A 19,509-nucleotide genomic window follows, 5' to 3' on the forward strand; every position below is an offset into this window, starting at 1 on the left:
TGTTTGTGGGTGTTTGAAGGATCTACAGTTATAAGTGCCATTGCATTGAGCACAGCCATTACACTTGTAATTTTCATCCAGTAGGGGCGCAAATAGACGTCATCGAATATTAGAATGTGCCAATGTTTGTGAACGATTCCCTTAATTTGTTCAGAGCGCGTTGAATAGCGGGTGGTTAGAACACAAGAATGCGGTCTTTTTGTGTGTGTATAAGACACCAATGAGGTGAACATTTGGAGATGTGACGTGTTTATGGATAGCGTGACGTGGAATAACTCTAGAACGATCAGGGACAATACATGAAGAAATTCACAGAACATATTGACAGACAACTGTGTAATTTGTGATTTATGATTTTTTTTCTTGAACGGATGGTCATGGGGCCAGAACATAATTACAGATCATTTGTAGACTGCAAATTGACCGCAAGAAGCCCAAACACATATCATATTTGACTAAAATATAATTTCAAACCTTGCTTACATTTGTATACGATTACATAGAGTAGATGCACAAACATTAGGAACACCTTCCTAATATTGAGCTGCACCCCCTTTTGCCCTCAGATCCGCCTCAATTAGTCAGGGCATGGACTCCACAAGGTACCGAAAACATTCCACAGGGATGCTGGCCCATGTTGACACCAATGCTTCCCACAGTTGTGTCCTTTGGGTGGTGGACCATTCTTGATATACACACAGGAAACTGTTGAGCGTGAAAAACACAGCAACGTTGCAATTCTTGACACACTCAAAATGGTGCACCTCGTACCTACTACCATAGCCGTTCAAAGGCACTTAAATCTTGTCTTGCCCATTCACCCTCTGAATGGCACAAGTGTCTCGAGGCTTAAAAATCCTTATTTAACTGGTCTCCTCCCCTTCATCTACACTGATTGAAGTGGATTTAACAAATGAGTATGGTTACATGCACACAATAATGTGATGATGTGGAGAGTCAGATTCATATAATAGTTTGATGAAAATGTTTAAATGCTTTGCAAGAACGATTTCCTTAATAATCCTGTTTACATGGACACATCTGAAATCAGGCTACCTGATGGACTCTGATAAATGTAGAAAATCGGCAACAAACAAGTTACAATGTTGACACATCACTTAGGCAATGACATGCATTATTATTACCGATTTCATTTTAAATCACAATTGAGATTTCAGCCATCAAATTGCCGACTGAACTGAACACTGTCACCTAGAACAGTGGTTCTCAACCAGGTACTTGGCCTATCCACTGGGGACACTTGGGAAGACTCATCAGACCATAGGCTTACTTACTGGTGCAATGCGTATGAGCAGGTATTCTGGGCAGAGCAAAATAACCAAACAGCAGTAACTGATTGGGAAGATGAGTGGTTTTTGCAGCAGAAGTCCACAGCATAAGGCACAGTAGCACCAGAAGAGCAGGTAGCTCCTGAAAAAAAAAACTGGAATTGATCTAACGCAATAACTAACACATACATCACTTGAGAAACATGCATACATGTGATCAAATAACTGGTCTGCCCAGCTCCATCGTCCAATCATAAAGAAGGATAAAGGATGGTTCTAACAAACAAAAACCTAAAGAAGAAACATAGCGGAACCTTGAAATAACATCCAACACAAAACTGAGTGAGCAATGTTCAGCCTGAACCTACTTCTGAAGCCAAAAAGTAAAAGACAATCTGTAGGTAATTTTGTTATATAAAGCTTAGCAAATACGGCTACTAAGTACCAAGCTTCTAGGACAGAACAGACTTGGCTGCAACTTCAATTAGCACTGATGTGTGAAGTGAGATGTGTGAAAACTCTTGAGTACAAAAATAAGCTCCTCAAAGACAATCCAGAGGCACTATTTGCTGACTTTTACAAAGACCATCCCCTGGCATGGCACAGTGCTATAAGAGCTCACTTCCCCTATGTCAAGAGAGAGGGTATTGGAAACAACCTCTGTCAACGTCTGGGACAGTAATGGTGCAGGGCATTATCATGCAGTTCCAGTAGGACTCATACAGGATCAAAGAGAGAGCACAGCAGGAAAAGTTCTCTCTCTGTGATGACTCCCCCATCCTGAGTCAGTCTGATCACACCTCGTCAAACTGTCCTGCAGACGAGGATAGTCCCCCCCCCCCCCCCCTCCCCCCCCCCGAGCACTGAACAGACAAAGGTCCCACAACTGACTGCTCCTCCATCATGGAGAGGGATAAAATTCACAGAGCTGGAGAGAGACATGATGGAGCTCAGAGAGCTAGTCCACACAATATAGACAGAACAGACCCATGAAACAGACCAGCACAACAACACCCTCCCAACAAGACCTGGAGGGCTGAAGGTGGAGATGGACTGCACTCCGGACTGAGGTGAGACAACTTAAAGAGGAGAGAGAGGAACACATGGCACAGCTCACAGCAGTGAAGGAGGAGAGAGATGAACACATGGGACAGCTCACAGCAGTGAAGGAGAAGAGAGAGGAACACATGGCACAGCTCACAGGGGTGAAGGAGGAGGGAGAGACACACATGGCACAGCTAACAGCAGTGAAGGAGGAGAGAGAGACACACATGGCACAGCTCACAGCAGTGAAGGAGGAGAGAGAGACACACATGGCACAGCTCACAGCAGTGAAGGAGGAGAGAGAGACACACATGGCACAGCTCACAGCAGTGAAGGAGGAGGTGTGACAGAGAGCAGGACACTCCCCCAGAGGAGCCAACAGAACAGCCCACCGAAAAACCCTGACGACAACCTCAACACCACAATGGGACAGACAACACAGGACCCACCAACCCAACAGACCCTACCGACTCCTAACAGCCCCCCTGTCAGCTCCCCCGATAGCCCCCCTGACAACCCCCACACATTCACTGAGGACACACACAAAAGCCAGAAATGGTGTTCCTCATTGACTCAAATGGCAAATACATTCAAGAGAACTAACTTTTGTCCCAAACACTAGGCAAGCCCTGGAGCTGTTGTCAGAGGACAGACTAGGGTCCCCCAGCCACATTATAATTCACATAGGCACAAACTACCTGAGGGCCCAACAGGAAAGGATGGCCACAGCACAAGGGCGTGATTGAAAAAGCTTCTTCCACTTTCCCCAACACACAAGTGCTTATCTCCACCCTGCTACCATGAAAAGACATTCACCTTGTCACCATATAGCGAGCGGGTGAATGAAAGCATTTCCCGGGAATGTGCCTCAAAACCTAATGTCTACCTGGCCCACCACTCCAACCTGGACTTGAACAGCCTTTAAGAACAGGTCCACCTGTACAAGGCAGCAATCCCAACTTTTGCCAGAACCCTGAAGGATGTCACCCTCAACCGTAGCCCCAGCACCTCACACAGGAACAACAGAGCAACGGACACCCTGTCCAGACCAGCGAGACACCTTCCCAGAGCTGCAAGACCCCTCCCGAAGGACCTGCACCGAGAGAACCCACACCAAGAGGACCTACACCCAGACCACAGCTTCACTAGCCACACCCCAACCAGCTGAGACCACCCCAAACAAACCCTGACCACCCCCCAGATCAGACCCCCCCCCCCCCCCCCCCCCCCATGTTCCCAGCTCCTGCACCAAGGACCTCAACATGACAGCCACACATATGCCCAGGCCATGAGCAGAGCAACAGGCCCAACCCCGACTAATACACCCACCCAGTCCCCATCCTGCAACCTAATAGGTATGTATCAGATGCTCAACATGCTCTGCTCACACCTACTGTAATGGTTGTGGCCTAAACCACACAAAAACAACCCTAGACACTGTGGAACACAAAGCTTTTTCTATCTCATCCTGGAATATACAGGGTCTGAGGTCCTCCGCCTTTGGCCTAAAGAGCAGGAGCCCAGACTTCATCAAAGAAACTGGAAATACAGACATTCTCATCCTACAATAAACATGGTATAGAGGAAACAGACTCACTGGTTGCCCTCTAGGTTACTTTAACTATTTTTTTTATTTAATAAAAAAACAAATATTTAACCTTTATTTAACCAGGTAGGCCAGTTGAGAACAAGTTCTCATTTACAACTGGGACCTGGCCAAGATAATGCAATGCAGACAAAACAACAACATGTAAACGTGCGTTTCCCATGCCAATAAAGCCCCTTCAATTGAACTTAATTAAAAGAGCCTGGATCCAAATAAATCAATAGATATAAGATTGAACAATGTTATTCAACTAAAAACCCAATAGTGCATACTGTATATAACTCATTGGGCGGATTAGATTATTCTGAGCCATGGGGCACCGGACCCTGGCCTGTGACGTGCTGTGTAAAAACGGTGAGGGAGGAGCGCACTTCTCGGATTGAACAGTATTCTGCGCTGCTCGGTCATGTTGCCAACAAGGAAGCATCGTGTACCATGCAGAAATATAAAACATGTATTTTCCATATGTTTTAATTTTCATAGTAGTTTTCATGCTGAAGGCAGATAACGCGTTTTTATCAAAGCAATCACCTACTCCTTATGTCACTTTTGTTTGTTTTGAGACGATTTCGCCGTGGGCTTTGAACCGGGCACCTGGTTTACGCACCCGAGGCAGCCCGTCCCAAAACGAATGCAATCAACTTTCACCCTTTCAAATATGCCTACATGGGCGCCCGGGCGATATTAATCGAATCCCCACATTCTATAGACCTGATTTTGGGGTGTGTTCAAGAGAAACCATTAAATTGTGGTTAAAATGTGACATTTCAGTACTTTAAGATTAATTCAATGACACATGTTGGCAAAAGCTGGAGTTTTTGTTCTAAATTCGTATCTCTTGTTCAGATATGATCGTTTCCTATACTGGCGAAGAATACGCCACTATCGGACATTCTTTGGAGAAAGGGGTGTCAGTGCACACAAAAAAAAAAAAATTGTTGGGGGCATGGACATCAAGCACTTTTCACATATATGTCACTGTCTGTCTGTCTCCAGTTGGCTGAAATGCTGCACTGACATTTTTTTCTCTCTGGCGAATACATGGTCACCTATAAACTGCTGGCTGACAAACTGGGGTCCTGTCTCAAATGGGCCCCGCGAGTAGTGTGGTTTCCTCTAAATAACAAAGCCACAATTTTTTTTTCGTGAAAACAGAAATGTGATTTTTGCTCATAATTTACGGTTAGGTATAAGGATAATATTGTGGTTAAGGTTAGGTTTAAAATCCGATTTTAACAAGATAAATTGTATAAATAGGCGGGGTTTATGGCTGGGTTAACTAGTGACGACCGAGCAATGTGTGTTCGTCAGAGGCAGTACGTGAGTGCAACACCATTCGCACTTCAATCACGCTGTTAGTAAAATACGTTTTGACTACACCAATTTTTTATTTATTTATTTTTCAGACACGGGGAAGAGAAGTCGACAGAGAAAGAAGCAGCATCACAATAGCAAGCCTGGTGGAAGGGATAGTAGGGACAATTATTTAAGGTTTGATAGCTAATCATAGATAGCCGACTAACTTTAGCGGAACGTTACTGTACCTACCTAACTAACTTAGCTTCAAATTACTAGCGTTATGCCAACTCAAAGAGATATTTAATTTCTCCCTAGCGAGCCAGCAACTTTAATTGGATTACTATCGCACATCTCATTGCTTATCATACCTTGTTGACATGCTAAACGAATTTAGCTATTGTATTTTGGTCCCAGATGTCTTTGTGCTGTCTTGCCGACTCCTATGACCATTCATTGGCATGTCAATGAGCTGGCTATACGGTACAAGCATATTTGGGCCCAGGTTATAGCTATTGTACTATGATGGTGAGCTCTATTCAAGATCTATCCATCTGAGGCTGCAATTCAGAACACAGAACTCTTCTATTCCCTCCAAGGAGAACACGCTGTTTGAACACTTACCAGGAGCTGGGTCTTGTGCCCTAGGGGGAGTTTGAGAAGTTAATGGCGGCTATGCGGTGGCAGGTAGCCTAGTGGTTAGAGCATTGGGCCAGTAACCAAAAGGTTGCTGGATTGAATCGCTGACAAGGTAAAAATCTGTCGTTCTGCCCCTGAACAAGGCAGTTCACCCACTGTTCCCCGGTAGCCCGTCATTGTCAATAAGAATTTGTTCTTAACTGACTTGCCTAGTTAAAAAATAAATAAAAGGGAGAACCACCATCTGCATCACTGGATACAATAGGTATGGAAGGGAATCTACTTAGCCAGTCCTGTGCCATCAGATCAGGGGTGTATTCACTATGAAGAAAATGGTATCAAACGGTGAGGAACATATCTAAATTTGTCCAATAGAAACACTTGATTCTTTGCCAAATGTTTTCTGTTTTGCTACAGTGCACTAATAAAAGTGATCTTTCTCAGCCTGTGTAATGAGAACAAAATTGAAATTGATAGAGGTAGATGTTTGAAAATGATAGTTAATACATCACCCACTCTTTCTTTAGCTTGTTCCAGGATCTGTTATTGTTCATGACAATCACTCACACGTATTTACTGTTAATTTCTAATACTTTTTGTTTCTTCTAACTTTTGTTAGTCTACATTGCCAAAGCAAGTGAAATAGACCATGTTTAATAGGTTTACATTTGGGACTCCAGAGTGGTGCAGCGATCTAAGGCACTGCATCTCAGTGCAAGAGGCGTCATTACAGTTCCTGGTTAGAATCCAGGCTGTATCACATCTGGCCGTGGTTGGGAGTCCTATAGGGCGGCGCACGATTGGCCCAGCGTTGTCTGGGTTTGGCTGGGGTAGGCCATCATTGTAAATAAGAATTTGTTCTTAACCGACTTGCCTAGTTAAATAAAGGTACAATTTAAAAAACAGTGATTTTAATGGAGAGGGATGAGTAGAGACATAAGAGGGGGGCGGCTAAGCAGTCTGAAACCTGATTTTATTTGATTTCACCTTTATTTAACCAGGTAGGCTAGTTGAGAACAAGTTCTCATTTGCAACTGCGACCTGGCCAAGATAGAGCGTAGCAATTCGACACATACAACAACAGAGTTACACATGGAGTAAACAAAACATACAGTCAATAATACAGTAGAACAAAAGAAAACAAAAAGTCTATATACAGTGAGTGCAAATGAGGTAAGTTAAGGAAATAAATAGGCCATGGTGGCGAAGTAATTACAATATAGCAATTAAACACTGGAATGGTAGATCGGCAGAAGATGAATGTGCAGGTAGAGATACTGGGGTGCAAAAAGGAGCAAAATAAATAAATACCAGTTTGGGGATGAGGTAGGTAGATAGCCTATCTGTAAACAGCCCAAGTACAGGTGCAGTGATCTGTAAACTGCTCTAACAGCTGGTGCTTAAAGCTAGTGAGGGAGATGTGAGTCTCCAGCTTCAGAGATTTTTGCAATTCGTTCCAGTCATGGGCAGCAGAGAACTGGAAGGAAAGACGACCAAAGGAGGAATTGGCTTTGGGGGTGACTAGTGAGATATACCTGCTGGAGCGCGTGCTACGAGTGGGTGCTGCTATGGTGACCAGTGAGCTGAGATAAGGCGGGACTTTACCTAACAGAGACTTGTAGATCACCTGTGGCCGGTGGGTTTGGCGACGAGTATGAAGCGAGGGCCAACCAACAAGAGCGTACAGGTCGCAATGGTGGATAGTGTATTTGGCTTTGGTGACAAAACGGATGGCACTGTGATAGACTGCATCCAGTTTGTTGAGTAGAGTGTTGGAGGCTATTTTATAGATGACATCACCGAAGTCGAGGATCGGTAGGCTGGTCAGTTTTACGAGGGTATGTTTGGCAGCATGAGTGAAGGATGCTTTGTTGTGATATAGGAAGCCGATTCTAGATTTAATTTTGGATTGGAGATGCTTAATGTGAGTCTGGAAGGAGAGTTTACAGTCTAACCAGACACCCAGGTATTTGTAGTTGTCCAAGAGCAGTTGGAGGCCACGGAAGGAGAGTTGTATGGCATTGAAGCTTGTCTGGAGGTTAGTTAACAGTGTCCAAGGAGGGGCCAGTAGTATACAGAATGGTGTCGTCTGCGTAGAGGTGGATCAGAGAATCACCAGCAGCAAGAGCAACATCATTTATGTATATAGAAAAGAGAGTCGGCCTGAGAATTGAACCCTGTGGCACACCCATAGAGAATGCCAGAGGTCCAGACAACAGGTCCTCCGATTTGACACTGAACTATATCAGAGAAGTAGTTGGTAAACCAGGCGAGGCAATCATTTGAGAAACCAACGGTGTCGAGTCTGCCAATAAGAATGTTGTGATTGACAGAGTCGAACGCCTTGGCCAGGTCGATGAATACGGCTGCACAGTAATGGATCTTATCGATGGCGGTTATGATGTCGTTTAGAACCTTGAGGGTGGCTGAAGTGCACCCATGACCAGCTCTGAAACCAGATTGCATAGCGGAGAAGGTATGGTGGGATTCAAAATTGTCAGTAATCTGTTTGTTAACTTGGCTTTCGAAGACCTTAGAAAGACACAGTAGGATAGATATAGGTCTGTAGCAGTTTGGGTCTAGAGTGTCACCTCCTTTGAAGAGGGGGATGACCGCGGCAGCTTTCCAATCTTTGGGAATCTCAGACGATACGAAAGAGAGGTTGAACAGGCTAGTAATAGGAGTTGCAACAATTTCGGAAGGTAATTATAGAAAGAGAGGGTCCAGATTGTCTAGCCCGGTTGATTTGTAGGGGTCCAGATTTTGCAGCTCTTTCAGAACATCGGCTATCTGGATTTGGGTAAAGGAGAAATGGTGGGGGCTTTGGCGGGTTGCTGTGGAGGGTGCCGGGCAGTTGACCGGGGTAGGGGTAGCCATGTGGAAAGCATGGCCAGCCGTAGAGAAATGCTTATTGAAATTCTCAACTATAGTGAATTTATCAGTGGTGACAATGTTTCCTAGCCTCAGAGCTGTGGGCAGCTGGGAGGGGGTGCTCTTATTCTCCATGGACTTTACAGTGTCCCAGAACTTTTTTGAGTTAGTACTACAGGATGCAAATTTCTGTTTGAAAAAGCTTGCCTTAGCTTTTCTAACTGCCTGTGTATATTTGTTCCTAACTTCCCTGAAAAGTTGCATATCACGGGGATATTCGATGCTAATGCAGAACGCCACAGGATGTTTTTGTGCTGGTCAAGGGCAGACAGGTCTGGCGTGAACCAAGGACTATATCTATTCCTAGTTCTACATTTTTTGAGAGGGGCATGCTTCTTTAAGATGGTGAGGAAGGCACTTTTAAAGAATAGCCAGGCATCATCTACTGACGGAATGAGGTCAATGTCATTCCAGGATACCCCGGCCAGGTCAATTAGAAAGGCCTTCTCGCAGAAGTGTTTCAGGGAGCGTTTGACAGTGATGAGAGGTGGTTGTTTGGTCGCAGACCCATTACGGATGCAGGCAATGAGGCAGTGATCGCTGAGATCTTGATTGAAAACAGCAGAGGTGTATTTGGAGGGCGAATTAGTTAGGATGACATCTATGAGGGTGCCCGTGTTTACTGATTTGGGGTTGTACCAGGTAGGTTCATTGATCATTTGTGTGAGATTGAGGGCATCAAGCTTAGTTTGTAGGATGGCCGGGCTGTTAGGCATGTCCCAGTTTAGGTCACCTAGTAGCACGAGCTCAGAAGATAGATGGGGGGCAATCAGTTCACATATAGTATCGAGGGCACAGCTGGGGGCAGAGGGAGGTCTATAGCAAGAGGCAACAGTGAGAGACTTGTTTCTGGAAAGGTGCATTTTTAGAAGTAGAAGCTCAAATTATTTGGGTACAGACTTAGCCTGCAGAGTTCTGTATTACTTTCTATCTTTGCAGTAGATTGCAACACCACCCCCTTTGGCAGTTCTATCTTGGCAGAAAACATTATAGTTAGCAATGGAGATTTCAGGGTTTTTGGTGGTTTTCCTAAGCCAGGATTCAGACACGGCTAAGACATCTGGGTTGGCAGAGTGTGCTAAAGCTGTGAGTAAAACAAACTTAGGGAGTAGGCTTCTAATGTTAACATGCATGAAACCAAGGCTTTTACGTTTACAGAAGTCAACAAATGATAGCACCTGGCGGGTGGGAGTGGAGCTAGGCACTGCAGGACCTGAATTAACCTCCACATCACCAGAGGAACAGAGGAGAAGTAGAATAAGGGTATGGCTAAAGACTGTACGAACTGGCCGTCTAGCACTTTCAGAACAGAGAGTAAAAGGAGCAGGTGTCGGCACGATAGCATAGATTCAAAGCATAGTGTACAGACAAAGGTAAGGTAGGATGTGAGTACATTGGAGGTAAACCTAGGCATTGAGTAATGAAGAGAGCAATGTAGTCTCTAGAGATGTTTAAACCCTGTGATGTCATGGCATATGTAGGAGGTGGAACAACATGGTTGGTTAAGGCATATTGAGCAGGGCTAGAGGCTCTACAGTGAAATAAGACAGTAATCACTAACCAGGACAGTAATGGACAAGGCATATTGATATTAGAGAGGCATGCGTAGCCAAGTCAACATATGGGTCCAGTGAGTGGTTGGCCTGGCTGGGGACACGGCGATTCAGACAGTTAGCAGGCTAACAAGCTAACAGTTAGAAGCTAAAGAAGCTAGCAGCTAGTAGACCAGGGCAAGCTAACAGTTAGCAGGCCAGGTTAGTAAGCAAGCAGTTAGCATGGGCTAGCAGTTAGTAGACCAGGGCAAGCTAGCAGTTAGCAGACCAGGTTAGCAAGCAAGCAGTTAGCAGACCGGGCAGGCAAGCTAGCAGTTAGCAGACCTGGTTAGCAAGCAAGCAGTTAGCAAGGGCTAGCAGTTAGCAGACCAGGCAGGCAAGCTAGCAGTTAGCAGACCAGGGCCTGGCAGTTTAGCAGTTAGCAGACTGGGTTAGCAAGCAAGCAGATAGCAGGGGCTAGAAAGTTAGCCTTTGGGGGATAGGGGACGTCGCGATGGGGGTAAGTCTGTTTTTGCCTCTTTGTGCGGTGACGTCGATAGACCAGTCGTGGAATTAGTAGGGTTCCAAGTAGCTCTAGGTAGCTAGCAGGCTGATATTGTAGCCCAAGAGTATGCTTTCGGTGGTAGCACAGGAGCCCTGGTCGGGCTAGCTTCAAGCTAAATTGGTGCTTGCTCTGGGATGGAAACGCTTGCCAGGAGTGGTCATCCGGGATTGCGGTTAGTTAGTTGTGAAGATCCAGATGAAAATGTTCAGTTTGCGGTAGGAATCCGGGGATAAAAATAACAGGTCCGTTATGCTCTGGTTAGAGTCACGTTGTTCGAACTGGCGAGAGCTTTCCGAGCTGAAGGTTAGCTGACTGATACCTGGTAGTTAGCTGGCTAGCTTCAGTTTAAGGATTCCAGATCCAAAGTAAATATAAATACTTTAGGGGAAAAAAGCAGATCCACACCACATTGGGTGAGGCGGGTTGCAGGAGAGTGTTTAGATGATGAGGTTTAGCAAAATATTTTAAAGGATATGCAACGAAAAATATGTAAAACGATATATACAAGGGACACGACAGGACAAGGACGTCTGACTGCTACGCCATCTTGGATCAAGATGTGTCGTTGGGGGTTTGCTTTCCTGGATTGTGCATCTCTACTGGGTTTGTCTCTGTCCAAACATCATTTTTAAGTGTGTTCCTATTTTCTTCTTTCCCTAAAGTCAAGTAGTATGTGTATCTCCAGTGGCGAGGGCACCACGAGGAAGAACATTGATGTGTGGAAGAAATAGACCACCAGCAACAGCCTGCATCTCCATGGGTGAGGAGAGAGCTTGTGTGTGTGTGTCTTAACCTTTATTTTTTCACCTTTATTTAACCAGGTAGGCTAGTTGAGAACAAGTTCTCATTTACAACTGCGACCTGGCCAAGATAAAGCAAAGCAGTGCGACACAAACATCAACACAGAGTTACACATGGAATAAACAAGCATACAGTCAATAACACAATAGAAAAAAAAATAAGTCTATATACAGTGTGTGCAAATGACGTGAGGAGGTAAGGCAATAAATAGGCCATAGTAGCGAAGTTATTCACAATTCAGCATATTAACACTGGAGTGATAGATGTGCAGAAGATGAATGTGCAAGTAGAGATACTGGGGTGCAAAGGAGCTAAATAAATAACAGTATGGGGATGAGGTAGTTGGATGGGCTATTTACAGATGGACTATGTACAGCTGCAGTGATCGGTTAGCTGCTCAGATAGCTGATGTTAAAAGTTTTTTGAGGGAATTATAACTCCAGCTTCAGCGATTTTTGCAATTTGTTCCAGTCACTGGTAGCAGAAAACTGGAAGGAAAGGCGGCCAAAGAGGTGTTGGCTTTGGGGGTGATAAGTGAGATATACCTACTGGAGCACATGCTACGGGTGGGTGTTGTTATCGTGACCAGAGAGCTGAGATAAGGCAGAGCTTTACCTAGCATAGACTTATAGATGACCTGGAGCCAGTGGGTCTGGCGACGAATATGTAGCGAGGGCCAGCCGACTAGAGCATACAGGTCGCAGTGGTGGGGGTTATAAGGGGCTTTGGTAACAAAACGGATGGCACTGTGATAGACTGCATCCAGTTTGCTGAGTAGAGTATTGGAAGCTATTTTGTAGATGACATCGCCGAAGTTGAGGATCGGTAGGATAGTCCGTTTTACTAGGGTAAGTTTGGCAGGCGAGTGATGGAGGCTTTGTTGCGAAATAGAAAGCCGATTTTAGATCTGATTTTGGATTGTGTGTGTCTCCAAATCCGTATAAGTGCATGGTGTGGAGCAGCTAGCTGTAGGAGGGAGGATGGTCTACTCTACCTGTTCACTCAACACTGTAGAGGACGAAGCTGTCATAGCAACAGTACTGGAGAAGAGTAACACACACACACACACGCATGCATGCACAAATCCAGTGTCTCAGACACACCCACACCGGTGATAACTGCCTCAGCTCCTTTGTCTTTCTCCAGGTGCGTTAGAGTTGGCAGATGAGTCCGCTGATCTCCCAGGGTTAAAATGGATGTCTGGAGTCACCAAATGGAAGGTGTATAACTGTTGGACCACATGAGCTCCACCTCATGCCTAACAGTCACTGCTAGCAGCTACTAGAGGTACTTGATAGGCCTGAGAGTCTAGCCACTACAATATTCATGATATTCCACAAACTTGTCAGTTTATTGATGACAGATTGAGACAGTTTTAGATTGCACTTTCTCCCATCTCTTCCTCCCCATCTACAACTACCTCTCACACATACTTATTCTCTCTTCATTCTCTTTCTTTCCTAGTTGATGACTAAGGAGGGTCAGTGGTATAAGGACTGGTCAGAGGTGCCAGCCGACCACCACACACAGATCAGACCCACCATGTTCCCTCCCCCCTGGAGGAGGGGCGGCAGGGTAGCCTAGTGGTTAGAGCGTTGGACTAGGTTGCAAGTTCAAATCCCCGAGCTGACAAGGTACAAATCTGTCGTTCTGCCCCTGAACAGGCAGTTGACCCACTGTTCCTAGGCCGTCATTGAAAATAAGAATTTGTTCTTAACTGACTTTCCTCGTTAAATAAATAAAAAATAAATAACCCTGCGAACTCGTACACACCCACCGGCTCCACTTTATTTGGTTAGAATATGCCTAAGATGTCAACTTTCATGACAATCATGTACATTGTATTTGCTACACCTGTGCACATTCGCCTTTCCACACAGCTGCATACATATCTGATCGTAATATGAGATAAATAATCAAATCTAGGCAGACTATCAAATCCCTGTGAAGGGTTGCTGGTTTGTGTTTTGATTTCTACCAGCAGAGGGTGCTCTTGGCCCATATTGATCTCTTAATATATAAATACACACACACACACACAGTATCTATGTGTATTCAGTATGAGGATCCTGCCCCATCACCAGAACACTGGAGGCTTCTTTGTAGCTGTCCTGGTCAAGAAAGCCCCCATGCCCTGGAGCAGAACAATCCCCAAGGTACACACCCACATACTTGCACGGGAAGATACACAAAAATGCTCACAGTCCACACATGGACACGCACACTTCACACACACATGGACACGCACACATATGGACACGCAGGCTCCTCACACACATGGACACGCACACTTCACACACACATGGACACGCACACTTCACACACACATGGACACGCACACTTCACACACACATGGACACGCACACTTCACACACCTTTGTTTTCTTGTTAACACAAGCACATCTCAGATAGAACGCAACACTGTCCGGTACCTCATACACGAGAGAGAAGTTCCCACAAAAGTGAACTTTGATTCTTTTCTCCAGTTGAGGAAGGAGCAGACATCCAGCTCAGTGCCCCAGCCAGAGGACTCTCCAGTGGACACCCCCCTCCTTGAGAGACCCCTGGAGGATGGAGACGGAGGAGAAGAGGCAGGAGAGGACTCGCCCAAAGAGCTAGTCGATCAGACCAAGGAACCCAACGTGTGTGGGTGAGATGAGGGAGGGAGAGTGTGTGCAGGGTGGGAAATGAACGTTTTGGTCCACCAGCCACTGGCAGGTAGATAAGAAAATGTACCAACCACAGATTTCTTACCAGCCAAACTACTTTTCCCGCCATAATCACTCCAAAAATCACCAAAACGAATGAGCATGCATTCTAATGTTTCTAAAACAAAAGTATTACTAGTAAGAAGTAATGGGGTATATTGCTTCGTTTTATGTCATTGTTTTGACCTGCGTCTTAACCAATGCATCTTAAAATAAATAATTGAAATACTGTAGTAAGAACAGAAACAGTTCTACAGCTGAACATCAGAATCAACAAAGTGCCTGCCCTGCCACAAATGCTGAGTGATACAGCTTATTTATGATGTTTTACAAAGAGTACATATGTTCCTAAGTAGAAGCACACAAATACATCTAGGAGAACAATTACAATGTTTGAGTGTTTTAATGACAAGAAATGACAAAAAGTTCATGAGTTAAAGTTTTGGGGAGTGATACATACACAATCAAGCACAATCATTACGTGATACAAATGTTCAGCTTCCCCTTTAAGGGACAGGGCGTTACTGTGGTAATTTGGACACTCCCCTGTGAAGGAAAATCTGACTGCAATGTCTTCTTAACAGAAGGCAGTTGCAGCAAACTCAAACTAATATTGAAAAACAACCTAGTGTTCTGTGTTGTTGTTTGTGTCACACTGCTTTGCTTTATCTTGGCCAGGTTGCAGTTGTAAATGAGAACTTGTTCTCAACTGGCCTACCTGATGAAATCTAATTTAAAAAATGATCATGCTGTTTAATCAGCTTCTTCATATGCCACACCTGCCAGGGGATAGATTTTCTTGGCAAAAGAGATGCTCCTTAACAAGGATATAAACACATTTGTGCACAAAATTTGAGCGAAATAAGCTTTTTGCGTGTGGAAAATGTCTGGGGTCTTTTATTTCAACTCATGAAACATGGGACCAACACTTTACATGTTGCATTTTATATTTTTGTTCAGTGTACAGGTTTTGATTTGATAACTTCATCTATTCCATAATGTGTGTGTTGCTGGTCCTTCTATGACCTGTCTCCAGACTTCCCTAAAACCCTTCTCATCCCAAATCCCCCTAGTACACTCAGCATCTGAGCAGGTGGATGTGTGTGTGCCTCCAAGCAGTCAGATAACCACTCCCTTTTTGTACGTTTGGACACACCCACTCATTCCAGTTTTTTTTTGTTATTTTGACTATTTTCTACATTGTAGAATAATAGTCTAAACATAAACTATGAAATAACACACGGAATCATGTAGTAACACAAGAAGTGTTCAGATGAGACTGTGTGAATCAGGCCTTCATGGTTGAATTGCACCAATAAGAAGAAGATACTTGCTTGGACCAAGAAACACAATCAATGGACATTAGACCGGTGGAAGTCTGTCCTTTGGTCTGATGAGTCCAAATTTGAGATTTTTGGTTCCAACCGCCATGTCTTTGTGAGACGCAGAGTAGGTGAACGGATGATCTCTGCATGTGTGGTTCCCACCATGAAGCATTGAGGTGATGCTGTGGGGGGGCTTTGCGGGTGACACTCAGTTATTTATTTAGAATGCAAGGCACTCTTAATCAGCATGGCTACCACAGCATTCTGCCGGACCTATCATTTGTTTTTCAACAGAACAATGACCCAAACACACCTCCAGGCTGTGTAAGGGCTATTTGACCAAGGAGAGTGAAGGAGTGCTGCATCAGATGACCTGGCCTCCACAATTACCCGACCTCAATCCAATTGAGATGGTTTGAGATGTGTGAAGGAAAAGCATCCAACAAGTGCTCAGCATATGTGGGAACTCCTTCAAGACTGTTGGAAAAGCATTCCAGGTGAACCTGGTTGAGGGAATGCCAAGAGTGTGCAAAGCTGTCATCAAGGCAAAGGGTGGCTACTTTGAAGAATACAATGTATACACTACCGTTTAAAAGTTTGGGGTCACTTAAAAATGTCCTTGTATTTGAAAGAGAAAAAACTTTTTTTTGGTCCATTAAAATAACATCAAATTGATCAGAAAAACAGTGTAGACATTGTTAATGTTGTAAATTACTATTGTAGCTGGAAACGGCAGATTTTTTTAATGGAATATCTACATAGGTGTACAGAGGCCCATTATCAGCAACCATCACTCCTGTGTTCCAATGGCACGTTGTGTTAGCTAAATCAAGTTTATAATTTTAAAAGGCTAATTGATCATTAGAAAACCCTTTTGCAATTATGTTAGCACAGCTGAAAACTGTTGTGCTGATTTAAAGAAGCAATAAAACTGGCCTTTAAACTAGTTGAGTATCTGGAGCATCGATATTTATGGGTTTGAAAACAGGCTCAAAAATGGCCAGAAACAAAGAACTTTCTTCTGAAACTCGTCAGTCTATTCTTGTTCTGAGAAAGGAAGGCTATTACATTAACAATGTCTACACTATATTTTTGATCAATGGACAAAAAATGTGCTTTTCTTTCAAAAACGAGGACATTTCTAAGTAACCCCAAACTTTTGAACGCTAATGTATTTTAATTTGTTTAAAAAAATAAAAAGTATTATTACATGATTCCATATGTTATGTCATAGTTTTGATGTCTTCACTATTGTTCTACAATGTAGAAAATAGTAAAAAAAAATAAAGAACACTTGAATAAGTAGATGTCCAAACTTTTGATTGGTACTGTAAATATATGTACATGCATATACACTGAGTGTACAAAACATTAAGAACACCTGCTCTTTCCATGACACAGACTGACCAGGTGAATCCAAGTGAAAGCTATGATCTCTTATTGATGACATCTGTTATCCACTTCAATCAGTGTAGATGAAGGGAGATGGTTTAAAGAATGATTTTTAAGCCTTGAGACAATTGAGACATGGATTGTGTATGTGTGCCATTCAGAGCGGCAAGACATAAGATTTGAGTGCCTTTGAACAGGTTATGGTAGTAGGTGCAAAGCACACCGGTTTCAGTGTGTCAAGAACTGCAACGCTGCTGGATTTCCTGTGTGTATCAAGAATGGTCCACCACCCAAAGGACATCCAGCCAACTTGACACAACTGTGGGAAGCATTGGAATCAACATGGGCCAGCATCCCTGTGGAATGCTTTCGACAACTTGTAGAGTCAATGTCCAGACAAATTGAGGCTGTTGAGGGCAAAAGGGGGTGCAACTGAATATCAGGAAGGTATGCACAAAAAAACATTTTGTTCAGTTTTTACATGCATGCAGAATACTCAGCACGGTTCTGGCTTAATGATGTGTGACAAAATATTGTAAGAAGCAATGGCTTATTTGAAATCCAAACTATTATTCAAAACATTGAAATCAGAAGCAACCGGTAAATATGTTGCTGAAACGGATGTTATTCTCAAGCACTGTAATTTCATTATTTTGTGTGTTTTGCAGGTGATCAACACAGAGGTGTATGTGTGGTCTCTCAACAGCGACAAGGAGGGGTTTGGCTGTGTCTTCAGACTTGCCCAGGAGGTAGGTACACGTGTATTAATATTCTAGACTTTCAGATAACATGGAAAATGCACACGCGCACCTACGGCAGTACACATGAGTACACGCACTCATTCATCTCTCCCTCCTCATCCCTCTCTCCTCCAGGGTATCTACTCTGTTCCCCTACATCCGCTCCAGGATGATCATAATCAGTGTTGAGGACATCAAGATTCTACTGACTCAGGAGAACCCGTACCTCAACAAATTGGAGGATGATGCTCACCAACAGGCCAAGAAGATTGGTACAGTCGTGCTTTTTGTTTTTCCTTCAAATGTTCTGTACTGTGTGGCTGTAGGGTGGTGGCTTTGTGTGTGTTCATGCAGTGTTTCTGTTTCTACAGAAATGGGCAGCATTGTTCTAAAGTATCGGCCTGATAGTAGGTAAGTATCCATTTTGTCTCTGTCCATGTATTATTTACTGTTATCAGAGAACTCGCCCTCTTTCTCTCTCCAACCCTCTCCTCAGTAACCCTGATTTTCCACAGTGTCCTATAGAGCTGTGTGGCTAGAGAGCCAAGACCTCCATCAGAGCTTTTGTACCCCGCAACGAGAGGTTCCACTACCTCCGCATGCTGGGGGTCGAGGTATTCCGGAACAAACAGGGACCGGGACCCAGGGAGAAGAGGAGGAGGTGGAGACGGAGAACAGGAACAAAAATGGCAGCATAAAAGAGGAGTTGAAAGTAGAGGTGACGAGCACCTGACAGGGGAGGGGAGATATTTACCAGCACCTGAGGGGAGGAGTAGAAAGACATTTGTATCTCATTAGTCTTAACAAGTTTCTCTCTCTTTGTCTCCACCATATTGCTTTCACCCTTCTGTTTTTATATCAGTGGAGATGTAGGTGAGGCGTTGAACCTCTTTAGACTATTGCGACACAGGGAGTAAGGGAAAGGGAGGAGGAGGTGCTGTATGAGCTGGAGCTATGCTGGCCAGACTAGGGCTAGACCAAATGTGAGGGAGAAGATATGAGTTGGGTAGCTCAGTAGAACTTCTAATCCACTGCCATAGCAGAAAGGCCACCCCTTGACCGAGCACCTAGTCTTCCATGCTCCCCCAGACTTGGTACACTCCAGGGGTCGACGCTTTAGAAACTTATTTTAGTTTCTACTGCTGATTTGTTTTAACAGGGAACTCCACTGGCAGACAACTTTTTAAAATTATTATTATTGTGCATGTTTGAATGTTTATCAACGGCTATTTCATTTTCTATCATTGTAAGGAAGATGGAATTGATTAAAGATATTAAATTCATATACAGTCTCTGAAGTGCATTGAAATTGAATCTAACCTCAACTCTGCTTCCCACGCACACACACAAACATGCACAATCTCTCAAAGTAACTGCCTTTATGTGGTTGCCATGGGGACCTAAACTGCATCATATCACACAAACATACACAACACCCCCATCAGCCACATCTCTCCTGTTTATTACCAATCTCTGCTGCCATGACGACCATGCAGCCACCTCGGGAAAGAGGTGCCACCCCTTTCTCCCACTGGAAGAGGGAGAACAGAGAAAATGTTTCTTCTCCTTAGCCACCCTTCCATCATTCCCCTCTTCTCTCATCCTGTCTCAAACTAATGTAGGCATAAGGAAGAGGGAGCA

The 19,509-nt window shown here is 44.2% G+C and overlaps 1 protein-coding gene across 3 annotated transcripts; it reads left to right on the plus strand.

Moving 5' to 3' along the window:
• Positions 1-5,038: 5,038 nt before the first annotated feature.
• LOC110488106 (RNA cytosine C(5)-methyltransferase NSUN2) lies at positions 5,039-19,151 on the plus strand. 3 transcript variants are annotated; one of them, XM_021560127.3, is made up of 8 exons: positions 5,039-6,219; positions 11,565-11,662; positions 12,850-12,990; positions 13,168-14,353; positions 17,797-17,877; positions 18,004-18,140; positions 18,240-18,279; positions 18,384-19,151. In XM_021560127.3, exons 5-8 carry the CDS (start codon positions 17,816-17,818, stop codon positions 18,391-18,393), a joined length of 249 nt encoding a protein of 82 aa, XP_021415802.1. In that variant the 5' UTR covers positions 5,039-6,219; positions 11,565-11,662; positions 12,850-12,990; positions 13,168-14,353; positions 17,797-17,815; the 3' UTR covers positions 18,394-19,151. The 3 variants fall into 3 exon arrangements, with proteins under 3 accessions (XP_021415802.1, XP_090084137.1, XP_090084136.1); XM_090228011.1 differs by having other exon boundaries at positions 5,350-5,430; positions 11,570-11,662; XM_090228010.1 differs by lacking the exon at positions 5,039-6,219 and having other exon boundaries at positions 10,825-11,662; positions 13,168-13,859; positions 14,190-14,353.
• Positions 19,152-19,509: the final 358 nt, after the last annotated feature.

The sequence above is a fragment of the Oncorhynchus mykiss genome, chromosome 30, assembly GCF_057628025.1.
Source record: "Oncorhynchus mykiss isolate SJ-2025 chromosome 30, ASM5762802v1, whole genome shotgun sequence".
In the NCBI taxonomy this organism is placed as follows: domain Eukaryota; kingdom Metazoa; phylum Chordata; class Actinopteri; order Salmoniformes; family Salmonidae; genus Oncorhynchus; species Oncorhynchus mykiss.

Bases quoted from the DNA above. Each gene is read 5' to 3' on its own strand.
- LOC110488106 (XM_090228010.1), top strand. From the start codon at position 13,764: ATGAGGATCCTGCCCCATCACCAGAACACTGGAGGCTTCTTTGTAGCT. The intron at 13,860-14,189 runs GTACACACCCAC...TCTTTTCTCCAG, and splicing joins GGAGCAGAACAATCCCCAAG to TTGAGGAAGGAGCAGACATC.